Below are 12722 nucleotides of genomic sequence, written 5' to 3'. Positions count from 1 at the left end.
ATCGGAGGACCCTGGCTTGTCTCACCAGCTCCTCCCCGTTCCATCTGCCCTCCCACCCGCTCTTATCAATCATTTGAAGACCAACTACATAACAAAAGCTCCTGTTGCACTGACTGACAGCTTACAGATCAGTAAATAATTGAGCGTATGCACACACCTACCTGATAATTATCTAGCATTTACAAATGTACAAACATCACTTACTCCACAGCTAGATATACTGTGGTCTTCATTGATTTCTTTTTCTTCCCTCCTCTTCCTACCTTCTTTCTGGGTTTCAGTCAGTCATATTTCTTTTTATTGATCCCTATATTTCCTCATTTAACCTAGAGTATATCTAGAGTATATCTTTATTGAGGTGCTCAGTCATTTCCAATAGAAGGTGAGCACAACAAAATAACTAGTGCATTTAAAACAATGACACTTTTTTTGTGTTTTTAATATCCTTCTAGATGTCCCCGTGAACAGGTTATATATCTTCAGCTGTAATTATGACTTAACATCAGAATTGTTCAACTTAGACAAACGTTGTCTAGAAACCCCAGAGGACAGTTTTACAGGATGCTGTTGTATTTTAAATGTTAATACAGAAACAATCTTTTCCTTTAAATGCTCTTAAGCCAGAGATATTAGAAACCAAATTTCCTTGAGTACGGCCAGCTTACACATATTTTTAACTGAATATATTGTAAAGTCTAAAAAAAGCATTTCTCAGTGACATGTTTTTATTTAATCATTACAGAAGTATGTGCAGACCAGGTTGTTCTTTATGGCAGCTGTTCTTTATTTGTATGTTGCAGCATTGATAATTAGTGCCCTACAACAATGGTGAAAGCTAAAAATCAATGTACAATACTGTGATCATTTGTTCATCCATGCATCTGGTGCCCTCGCTTTAGATTGTTACAGAATGTAGTCATAACTCTTATGAAACAGTATTTCATGCTTCCACATTAAATGCTTGATATTACATCTTTATATCAATGTCTATTTGCACATTATTAATTATGATTGAAATCTAGATGTTAAACACAAACATTTAACCCTTCTGCTTCTCTGTAACATTTCAAAACCATCTAGCAAAGGTTGGACCAGGTAACCTGTATGTATGGCACTCTACATGACACTAATGTGAACTGGACACAGACAGCAGGAGAGGGTTAATGTGACATATCATCTGCTGTTCAGAGGAATCTGGCAGGGATTCATATGGCAAAATAAAAACAGTAAATCTGTAAGGACTTTTAAGTTAATGTGAGGCGGTGTGTCTATCCAAGCAGCGACAATGATGTGGAGCCAGAGTCCTCAGGAGAAATAAACATGTTTTTCTTGAGCTTATAACAGCTGCGCTGTTACTGTAGTGCAAGTAAACCTTCATATTATAACTCTGACTCTTCAACAAGCTTAAACATGTAGAAAAGTGATATTTTCAGCTGTTTCCATCCACCTCCATAATGTTTCACACAAGCACTGTACGGTTAGCATGCTAATATGAACATTATGTGGTGATAGTACATGTTGTTTTAAGTAAACTGTGATTATTTTATACCGAATTACACACACTGTCCAATCTCTCACAAATCACAAATATCATCAGGGACATTTACAAAAAAGTGACAAATGTGTCAATGAGTGAATACCATTGCTTAAACACGTAGACAAAGGCATTAATGTTACTTATTTCATGAGTGAAAATTTGATTTAACCAAGTAGTTTGCAGAAATAACCTTTTTTTTAAAATTCAGAGCACATTGTTATTTAAAGCATATATAGACTTCAAGAACAGGTAGACCAGATTTTTATGAGTAGCTGTAGTAGTTTACTGAACAAGCTAAACACCATTTTTGTTGTTGTAGACAATCTTTTATATCAAAAACCACAGTTGAGAACATGAGCTGATTATCTCAAGTCCCACGGTACGTTTATGGCAATGATATGTCGACCTAATTATCCACTTCCTCTTTGAAGAGTACAGTAAAGTGGGTTAACTTGTTAGTTTGCAACAAAACTAGAAGAAAATGTAGCTTTAAGCATTTAACATATTTAAACAAAAACATTGCTTCTGCAGAAAGCCTGCAAGAAGCTACTGTATATGTATTGTGGTACAATTTAAAAGTTAGATTGTGCATTTTTCTGTAGTATAAGGATTTTAGTAAGTGGATTTTCAAAAGCAGCCGTTATAGTTAATGATTTACATGTAAATCAAATTGTTGACACTTTGTTTTATGTAAATGGCGCTCAGTGCACAAGACAGGCAGAAGTTGTTATAATAACTAAATATTTTCGTGAATTTTACAGCAAGTTCCTCATGAACTGCTACATACCTTAGTAACATTTGGGATCTCGTCGTATGGAGAGCGCTTAAAACTCACACATGCAGAGGAGTTACACAGTTTAACAGCTGGCAAAGTGGTGAGGGATGTATAGAGACACACACACGTTCTGACCTGCTTATATACCAACACACAAAGGGAAATGTTAATGTAGGTATGATTGAAGGTTTGATAGAGTGCATTACAATGTTTAAAGATATCTTTGTTTTACCTTTTCAGTACATTTCCACTCACATGCAGCAACATGCCTGTGTTGTCTTTCAGTGATCAGCCAGCATATAGACACTGTAGATGTGACCTGACTAGTATTTATTCATTGGGAGACCTTTAGAAATGAGACACAGGACTCTGATTTATAGCCTTGAACTTTCCAGTCCGGCCAGTCCATCTTCCTCTCTCACTTTCTCTCTCTTACTCTGTCACTCTGTCTGTTTTCCATTTTTGTCACTCCCATTCTGAAGTTTTCTCAAGTTATATCATTTTATTAACTGGACACACTCAGGGTTTAGCTTTTGTCTTGATTGTTAGGCATTTAGTTTATTGAATATTCCCATTTTGATCAGAGGAAATTTAAAATTAAATTCAGATGGTTAAAAATACAGTTTGTTTGGACTTTTCTCACATGGATGGTAGGATTTTAGTTGGCATAAATAGCTTCAAGGCTGCGCACAAGAAATAATCCATGTGCCTGCAGTTACTAAGACAATCTGTCAACTCTGGCACGCAATGAAATGGTAACATAAGAATAACACAAACAGCAAGTGCCTACTCTTGTTAAATAAATGCACTGTGTTTAAAACATGTGACACTTTTATCTAAACCATTAACCAGTAACCATTAGACTAATGACTTTTCATTTACATAAATCATTAAGAGATGAGGCAACAGCTTTTTATGGTCAAAGATTTTTTTCTGTCTTAGACAAAAAGGGATAATTGTAATGTTTGTGACAATAATTTTTTTTTTTTATCTTTATTTTTTTATTAGTTGATGCACCAAAGAGGTAAAGAACCAGAAAAATCTTTTTCATTATCCATTGTTGGCATTCATATTGAGGACCAGCAGAGAAAAAGAAAAACACTGGTCTGTTTTAGTGGAACCTTCCTGTCAGACAAATAAAATCCAGCATGTCAAACATGACTAATTAATCTATGAGGCTGATTGCTCATCAGATACCAAAAGACTGAACATTCTATGTTTTGTAGCTCTGAGAAAGGATTTTAGTGCTTTGGAAAGTTGTATTATTACAAATAAACACTGACAACAAAAGGTTTAATATGATAAATTAATCTAAATATAGGCAGCGTAATGTGGTAAAGGCTGAGCAGTTTAAATGTTTTTTTGCCAGATAACGCTGATGATTTCTGTCCAAGTGAGCAGTGTCTTCACTGTTTTCAGATAAATTCTTTTTGTCAGGGCAGAAAAGAATCCTTCCCCTTTGTATCCTGGAGGAGTGAACAATCTCTTGACATTAATAGTTAAAGCTTAGCCTGTTGTGGATATTACATTTCTAGACATTGGGTCACGTAGCAGACAAGCCATTAATGTTTAAATCCACTCAAAGAAAAAGAAGTTCTGTTCAAAAAGGAAAAGAAGGAAAAAAAAAAGCTGTCAGTGCACAGGAAGCACTCATGCACGGCCAAGCTTTTGTTAAACACAAAAAGACCCAGTAATACTGGTGTGTGTGTTGTATTAGTCAACACATCCCACAGCCGGACCCAGACAATGTACATGACCCTACACACATGTACTTGATGTCTATCTCATCACATTTGTTTACAATATATGTGTATATGTGTTATTATTTCCTCTGGCTTAGACATAGATCATCTGGTTCATAAACTCACACATCAAATCTCTCTCAGGGTCCTTTCCATAGTTTTTTGGGTTTTGGTGTTTTTATTTTTAGTGTCTTGTGGCCTACTGACATTAGAATGACACCTCTTGTCAGTAGAGGCCATCCCAGACACATCTTTTAGGTGGTATTAACTGCACAATGACTCACTCCTTCCCTTACCTCCTTCATTAACGCTTTTTTGTGCCCCCTGTGGACAAGCATATTCTCACAGCCCTCTTTCAGCAGCCAAAGTCTGCTGGTCAGTCACATGGAGGGTGGTAGAGCATCTAGAATCCACCTTAAGCCAAGAGTATAATGTCTTTTAAACTAAATATACTCATACAACAGAAAATAGAAGCAACTTTATAATCATTGGTTAGTTGCAGCATTGGAGTGACTCCAAGGTGTCTTCTGTTGCAATACACCCACAGCTATGACCTTCTACCCCCACAGAGTAGAACTATTATCTACAATAAATGTCATTATTAAAGATTACACACACCTCTTTGTTGTTACCCAGTTTTACATTGATATACTTAAGGGGCTTCATTGGTATAATCCTGAATCTGTGCTTAGCTGTGGGTTAGCTGAAGCCAACGACAGGCTGGACTCCATGCCCTGCAACAGAAGGGCCTTTTCAACCCCTGTTCTGCCCCTCATACCTTCCCTACCACTTACCTTCCCTCCCACTCCCCCTAGCTTGTGCACGGTTTGTAGCACTGCTAAGACTAACATGCGCCCCCCTCCCCTTGGTGTTTGCATGCAGTCATTGCATCCAGCAGATCCTGGAGGCGGTGCTTCACTGCCATCAAATGGGCGTGGTGCACCGGGACCTGAAGGTGAGTGATGGGGTTCACCTTGCTGGCTTTTGATGATTTTTTTAAATTTATGCATTTTATTTTAAATGTATGTAATGGGGTTTTGTGGTTGTGTAGTTTGTGTGTCTGATCGGCGATTTTTGTGTATGTAATTTCTCTTGCAAGACTTGGAACATTGTGGAGTCTTGTGAAACATCTCATTCTCTTGATACCTTACAGTGTAGGCTGACACAGTTTTCATTTAGATTCAAGCCAGAGCTTCTACTGGACTTGGCCTATAACCATCTCTACATTTCTGACTTTTTACTGGCTTTCTTCTGCCATTCAAAGTTTCCAGCTCTCTGCCGCCACCTTCTTGGTGTTTAAACATTATTTTCTCAAGTGTGTGCAGCACAGGTCATGCAAGATAACCAGTACCTTTGCTATTCTGCAGCAGCATTTCTATCACTGCACAACTGGTCTATGTAAGATCACCCAAGGGTATACTTAATCTGAGCTCTGGTTAATTTAGAGAAAAATGCTAACTATTGATGATCAGACACCCTGCGTGGTTTTGATTGTTTTTATGGATCAGTAAATGACTCAAACTTAAAAGGTCATTTCCCAAAAAAAGGATATTGATTACCGTTTTTCTAAGCCGGCCATCTGATAGGTCCTTTTTCAGGGTTTCAGTTTGAGTTTTATGTTTTGGAGATTTATTTTGTAGAGGTCAATATTGTTCACACTACTTTCCAGTTCTAATATGAGCACTGGGGTGAATCAATGTCTAAACGGTTGGAAATCAAACTGTGTTGAACCTGCTGGTGCTTTTTGTTTGTGCATGCCTTTGTATATATGTCGCATCTTGTTTTGCATGATGCACTTTGTCAAGTAGACCTCTATGCAAATGTCAGTCCCAGCATTCCAGTAAAGGCGTGTTGTGTTTATCTGAACTGTTGTGACTATTTCTTTATTTAGCTTGCACGCCTATCTGGTTTCACACCCAAGCACCGGAGAGCGTTTCATGCAATAGGTCATAGTGTGATGACTGAGGACAGACGAGTGACAAGATCCCTCAAATTAGGAACTGGGATATGGTAAATGAGATGACAACACAGTGAACAGTCTAATCTTTGTGCCAGCAAAAACAATCTCAAGGTGTTTCTTTATTTTTATCTGGCATATTGAATGTACTGCCTGTAAGATAAGGTTTGAGGACACAAACTCATCATTCTTAGCACTTTTTGTGTCAAAGTTAAACAAATTTGAGCCGATTTCTCCTTTCTTGTTACAGCAGTCCGCATAAAATGGAAAGCCTTCTTAATGCAAGTCTGTATTTCTGCAACTTTCTCCAAAGGCAGGACTGCTACTCTATCTCCCAATCCGCCATAGACTAATAAATAGAAAGGAAGAGAGAAATCTGGGACTGGGAACCACTCCATCTCAAACACCTACTCATGACCTGCTCTCAAATGCAGCTTTGTCTATAATCTGCAACAGTCCCTCTCTGCCCTCCTCAAACAGACCAGTTGCTAGTCATTGGTGCACTCAGCTTTGTGTCTATGTCTAACTGTGTGCGCTTGCCAAAAACATGAAAAATGAAGGTGTGCTTGTGTCAATCAACGACCGTGATCGTTGCTGGTGTGTCTGAACATGAGGCCTTGCTGTTTTTCTCTCTTTTTTTTTTTTTTTTTTTTTTGCATCACTTTATTGAACGTTTTTTTAATGGAAGCAATTGCTTCATCATGAATTCCACCCACATCCGATTATACGGATTATCTTACTGCTGCAGTGTTGGCAAGTTCTAACTCCACATTTTACTGAAGAGAAAAGCCTAACCAAGTGTCAGAGCCAGGAAGTGGGCACAGAGCCTCGGGATTACTGGTTCAATAGCTTGCACTTGCTCAAAGGCTGTAAAAACACACCTTTAAGTATCTGTGCTTTGAGGACACAATATTACTTTGCATTTAAGGAAATAAACAAAGGACTGAACAGTGAGTGGAAGACAGATGCTGCACTGCAGAGGAGGCAGCCACAGAAATGCAATCTAAACATAAAATCTTCATATTATCTCAGTTGTGAAAGCTGGGATTGTTTTGCTGTACACATGACCCTTGATTGGTACTGGATTCATTAGCTAATTGGAAAAGCAAAAAGGGGAAAAAATTCCTAGTAGTAACACCCAAAAAGTTGAACTGTATTCTTATCTTATACACAACACTAATATACGCAACCCCAAGCACAAACAAGGATGCAGTAGTTTACATAAGATCTGCTTTACAGAAACCAAATTCTAACATATGTAGCAATATGTAGGCTATCTTATCAGTTAACCTGGTGCTCATCCAGCGGAAATACGTCAGACATAATAAAAAACTAGAAAAAGTGAAGCTGTTTCGTATTTTGTGTCATCATTTCCCACTCAACTGCTTTAATTGCCAGTCAGTAGTGCCAGTTGCTTAACAAAAGCAATAACTTAGTGCGACTGAGAGAAATGTAATGAGAGAGAGAGAGAAAGAACAGGGACCAGTGGGGATAGCAGCCCATTATTAGAGCCCTCCTCTGACAGGGAATAATGAGGCTAGCTACATTATCTGGGCCACAGAGATGGAGCCTATAGAGCCACTGCTCATCACATGAGGCCAAGACAGAAAAGGACTTCAGACTGAGTTCAGCTCTGCTGAAATGTGGACTAACTATTGATCCACAGCTTCTATGTGTCCATGCATGTTATTGAAATATTATCTGTGTTGTCTGTATTTGTATGGGCTGCATACAAAATGTTCTGTGTGAACCCCATTTCAAACTTTTGCATGCACAGCTACCAACTCAATTTTTCCTCCACTAGGACTGCTTATAACCAGATCCTTTATATGGTAAATTTTTAAAAACCTTTTCACCTCATTTTTCCTCTGCAGCCAGAAAACCTGCTCCTTGCAAGCAAGTGTAAGAATGCGGCTGTGAAGCTAGCTGACTTTGGCCTGGCCATTGAAGTGCAGGGGGATCAGCAGGCCTGGTTTGGTAGGTACAACAGATACACACCATATAATATTTTTACTTTTCATTACTGCACAGTGCTGTGCAGAAATTATGAACCACTCCTTGTTTCTTTATAGATTCATGGACAAAAGGGAAATGGGTGCAAACATAAATAGAATTGTACTGTAGTATGTAAGGCTAAATCAGAGTTTGTGCCATTCTAATGAGCTTGAAAGTCAGTATTTGGTATGGGTACCTTTAGTCTTCAACATAGTCTGAACCCTCTTTCTCATATTTCTGAAAGTAGTCTTCAGGAATTTTAAGGGCTTTCCAAAACTCTTCTTTCTCTGTCAAGATGATCCCACACTGTTTTAATAACATTGAGATCTTGGTTTAAGGAGGCGGGGGATTTTATTTGTTATTCCATAAGACTTTCTGTCTAGTTCTTGTGTCTGTTTGCATACCTCAGCCTCTCCCTTCCTAAAGAAAGGCTTCTTTACAGCCATCTTTCCATTGAGAGTATTTCGGGTGAGATAATGCATCAGATCAAACCTAAGGATCAGATGCAATTCACAGGTCCTGTGTCAGATCCTTGATGGATGTTTACTCTTAAGGACATCAGTTTGCAATACAATTCTCTGCTGTAGATAGTCTTCAGTTTTGAAGACCGCACATCTTCCAAGATGTGTAAAGTTTTCATATGATTTTTCTTTTGAATTACATTGTTGGTGCAGTCTCTTAAACTGTATAATCATTAGCATTTTCATAAAAAAAAAAAAAAAAGATTGATTGCATGTTCCTAAGCTTTTACCCTTGGTCCAAAAACATGCATGTTAGCTAAATTGCTGACGCTAGGAGAGGGTTATTATGAGTGTGCTCTGTTGTTTGTCTTGTTTGTTGGCAATGGTATGAACTGGGTATGAGAATTGAAGAAACTGCTGGTATCCAAAGAAAAACTTTAAGAGACCTTCTGAAGGCCTGAAGAACCCAAAACCACAAGATTTAAATTTTTAATGAAATATCATTCAATTCAAAGAGTCTTGAATCATCACAAGACTCTTGCAGCATAATCAACAGTCTTAAGATTATGTTGTATTTCCACGTCTCAGCTCAATCTGTGCTGCAATACACATACTGATCAGTGAGGGTGTTTGTTTCATCCCTGTAGAAGGAGATTTGCCACTCCTTCACAATACGCTGACTTTAAACCCATAAGATTTCAGTCCACTGTTAGGACCAACAGATCAAGGCTTACGGAAGATTATCTTGCTTTCTATTCATGCTGATCCACAGAGAGCAGCTACCCAATCTGTTGCGTTGAGCATGTCAGTCAATTGTGTTTGGGTTTTTATTGCAGGATTTGCTGGCACACCAGGTTACCTGTCACCTGAGGTGCTGAGGAAGGAGGCATATGGCAAACCTGTGGACATTTGGGCCTGCGGTGAGTTGTAGAGAAACACACACTCATTCACACTCAACATGCATATGGTGTTTCCTCGATAATTACACACTAAAAAGGCAGACCCACACCACATTACATTTTCTAATAAATTGTGCATTTTCTCTGTCTGTGTGTGTGTGTTCGTTTGTATTTTTGTGTGTCTCTCAGGGGTGATCCTCTATATCCTGCTGGTGGGTTACCCTCCTTTCTGGGATGAGGACCAGCACAAGCTGTACCAACAGATCAAGGCTGGGGCTTATGATGTGAGTCTCCTCTCCACTCCTCTCTTGCTCTCTCATTACCCCCCCTCTCCTGCTGTATTGCCCTCCCTTCTCCTGAACTGCCCTCGTTCCTTTTTGGTAGCTGTTACATAACTCAGTCACCTCATTCATATTTCAAGGGGTGCAAGAGAGGGAGTCTCACCTTAGATCACATTAAAGTCCATGCCAAATAAAGAGAGACCCTGACTGACTCTGGCAGTGATACTGGACTCATTGGACTCAGACCTCTGTGCTTATTCCTAAACTCAACAGGAACCAATGGATTGAGAATTTCTTAACAAATTGCTGGGGGTTGTGCTTGGACTGGCTTTTTGGTGTTGTTAAAGAGCACATCCACAGGAAGCCTCAGTGGCCAAGTTGTAGAGGCCACATGAAATGGTGACATGCAAGGTTTTGAGCTAGACTGGGACCTGTGTTGTTTATCTTATCCCTGTTTCTCAAGAGATTTAAATAAGTAATTTCTTAGACCTCACAGAGTTGTTACAAACAGAACAGTAAATTTGTTTGCTTGTTTTTTCTCTTAAATAGGATATCTTAAGCTTAGGGTTTTCCCCTGTTCTCCAGTGAGTTATGTAGCCTTTTGTACATGTACAAGTTGTGCAACATTAAAGTACACAAAAAAAGGAAGTTTTTCTCCCCCACAGAAAACAAACGTTTGTCATCTCTCTGAAAGTTCTTGTTTGTAGTACAGGTTTTTGCATAGATCACCATATATTTCTGTTATGCCTGGATATTAACAGATCGCATACTATCTGTATCAACCAAAAATCGACATTGATATGAAGGTGAAACCATATTTGGCCTGGCTGTGTGCAACCTTTGCTCAGATAAATATGACAGGGCTCCAGAGTGCTTCCACATATGCAATCAAAAATCTTTGTTTCCTTGGTCACATGTGTGCACCAAAGATTTAATGGGTGTATTTTCTTGCATGTGTTTCTTGGTGTATGTTCTGCATGCTCCCTCTTCCTACCCCAAATTCACTGTCAGAAGAAGAATATCATGGTCAAAGGCAGAACAGGAGCAGATGTTCACCTCGGGCTCGTTCTGCCACACAGATTTTCTATAACTAAAACTGCATCAACATAAGCTTGCAGCTGGTAAAGGAAAAGACAAGCTAGCAGTCGGTAACTCCAGATCAAGAGAAGTATTGATTCGTTAAGTAAATGCTTTGCTGCCCAATTATACATATGATCCAAGACCTGATCAGTAGAGGCCTCACTCCCATAGTAAGATGACAGATGTTACCTTGTATCAGAGCCAATAGTCAGCTGAAAATAAAAAGGGCAAACTGCATGCATTGCAGAAAGACAGATTAGTCCAGTTTATGTGGCTTACCACAAGCACAGCATCTAAAAGAAACACCTCGGGACATCTGTCTGAGCAGTAAAGTGCTCTCCCTCCCTGCAGCGTTTGACTGTCTGGTAGCAGCAAACTAACACAGAAGTCAGAAATAATGTAATTTCTTTTCTACAATAACGAGTCAAAATATGCTTTTTACTATATCTAAGTAACAAATCATCCTCAAAAAAAAAGAATATTGTCCAAATCAATGTTGCTGTGGTTTTTCTTAAATAGGGAGATGTCTGAGCTGTCGGAAGGGTTTCGTGTCTTATTCCATGTTAACTCCATATATGAAGACAGACAGCAGCCATAACAAAACATCATGGTTTAGCTATTTTAACTAAGATAATCACCCTGTCAGTAAATATGAAGAGGTTTTGTTTTGCTTGTACTTCCAGTTCCCATCCCCAGAGTGGGACACAGTCACCCCAGAGGCCAAAAACCTGATCAACCAGATGCTGACAATCAACCCAGCCAAGAGGATCACTGCTCAGGAGGCCCTGAAACATCCATGGGTCTGCGTAAGTGTTGCTTCCTAGAGCTAAACAAGGAGAGAAAACCCCAAGCAAACAAATGGTCGCATTACAGCAAATGCAAAGATTTAAATTAACCAATTTCTTTGTGTTTTTGTCTTCTATTTGTCCTCATCTTCCCTTCCTCTGCATCTTTGTGTTCTTTCTCTTCCTAGCAACGATCCACAGTGGCATCTATGATGCACAGACAGGAGACCGTGGAGTGCCTGAAGAAATTCAATGCCAGGAGGAAACTCAAGGTCTGTTTGCATGCTTTCCCTCTCCCGCAACTTTCCATCTTCTGCTCCCGTAAACTCTTCAGTGAGGAAAAAATTATAAAGCAGTTTCTTCTGCTTCTCTCCTCATCGTTAATCTTTATGTCTTTTTTTTTATCATTTTAGGGCAAATGATCAAAAAGTGTTGTTTTTTTCACATTCACACTTCAGTAACCATGTAAAAAAGAAATTATATTAGATGACATTATACTTCTGCAAGAAAAATCTGGATCTGATTTATTGCTGACATTTTGTCTGGATATAACAGCTTAGCCATTTGAGCATGACACTGTTACCCTGCTGCTTTCAGCCACTCTTGGCATGGCTCAAATACCAGCACATGGGAAGCTGGAAACAGAAACGCAGGTGGCTGCAGGCAAATGTTGCACCATTCAACTAACGTGCCGTCAGCTCCAGCCAATTGTCTCTGGCTTTTCACACTTAAAAACAAATAGAAAAGGACAAGGTTAGACTTTCATCTTCTCAGTAACCATAAAAATTAAAAATAGAGACATTTTCATATCATTGAAGAATATTGTAAGCATGCAGATTGAATTGACAGGCAGTGAGTTAGTAATTCAGTCTGTATTAATATAATTTATGTCATTAAAACTACTAAATGTACTAAAAATGCAAAATACAAAAACTACCGAACCAAATTGTTTTTAAATTTTTCATTTGGGATTTGCTTTTCAATAATTTAAGCCTTCTGATTATGCTTATAAAAGGATGTTTTCTTCATCTATTATGGATATTTATTATATAATCTGCTCTTGATATATTTTCTGATATTAAGAAACTAGGAATTTAAAGGTGTGAGTATAAGTAAACAACTTGGTATTTAAAATTTTGTAGGATGCTTTCATTTGCAGTTACATATTTGTATTCGAGTGATTCATCATCTGTCAGTCAACAGACAGTAA

At 38.5% G+C, this 12722-nt stretch overlaps 1 protein-coding gene across 28 annotated transcripts in view; it reads left to right on the top strand.

Moving 5' to 3' along the window:
• Positions 1–12722, top strand: part of camk2b1 (calcium/calmodulin-dependent protein kinase (CaM kinase) II beta 1) — a 78680-nt gene that overhangs the window by 27514 nt on the left and 38444 nt on the right. For 17 of the 28 annotated variants that reach the window (XM_041999223.1, XM_041999204.1, XM_041999219.1 and 14 more), the window contains exons 6-11: positions 4937–5009; positions 7886–7988; positions 9304–9387; positions 9556–9650; positions 11411–11533; positions 11701–11784. In XM_041999223.1, coding sequence (XP_041855157.1) covers positions 4937–5009; positions 7886–7988; positions 9304–9387; positions 9556–9650; positions 11411–11533; positions 11701–11784 — 562 coding nt within the window. The remainder of the gene's footprint in view (positions 1–4936; positions 5010–7885; positions 7989–9303; positions 9388–9555; positions 9651–11410; positions 11534–11700; positions 11785–12722) is intronic. The other 11 variants (XM_041999222.1, XM_041999205.1, XM_041999217.1 and 8 more) reach the window with 1 other exon arrangement.

This window comes from Melanotaenia boesemani, chromosome 11, assembly GCF_017639745.1.
Source record: "Melanotaenia boesemani isolate fMelBoe1 chromosome 11, fMelBoe1.pri, whole genome shotgun sequence".
In the NCBI taxonomy this organism is placed as follows: Eukaryota; Metazoa; Chordata; class Actinopteri; order Atheriniformes; family Melanotaeniidae; genus Melanotaenia; species Melanotaenia boesemani.
This window is presented reverse-complemented; position numbering and strand designations above follow the sequence as displayed.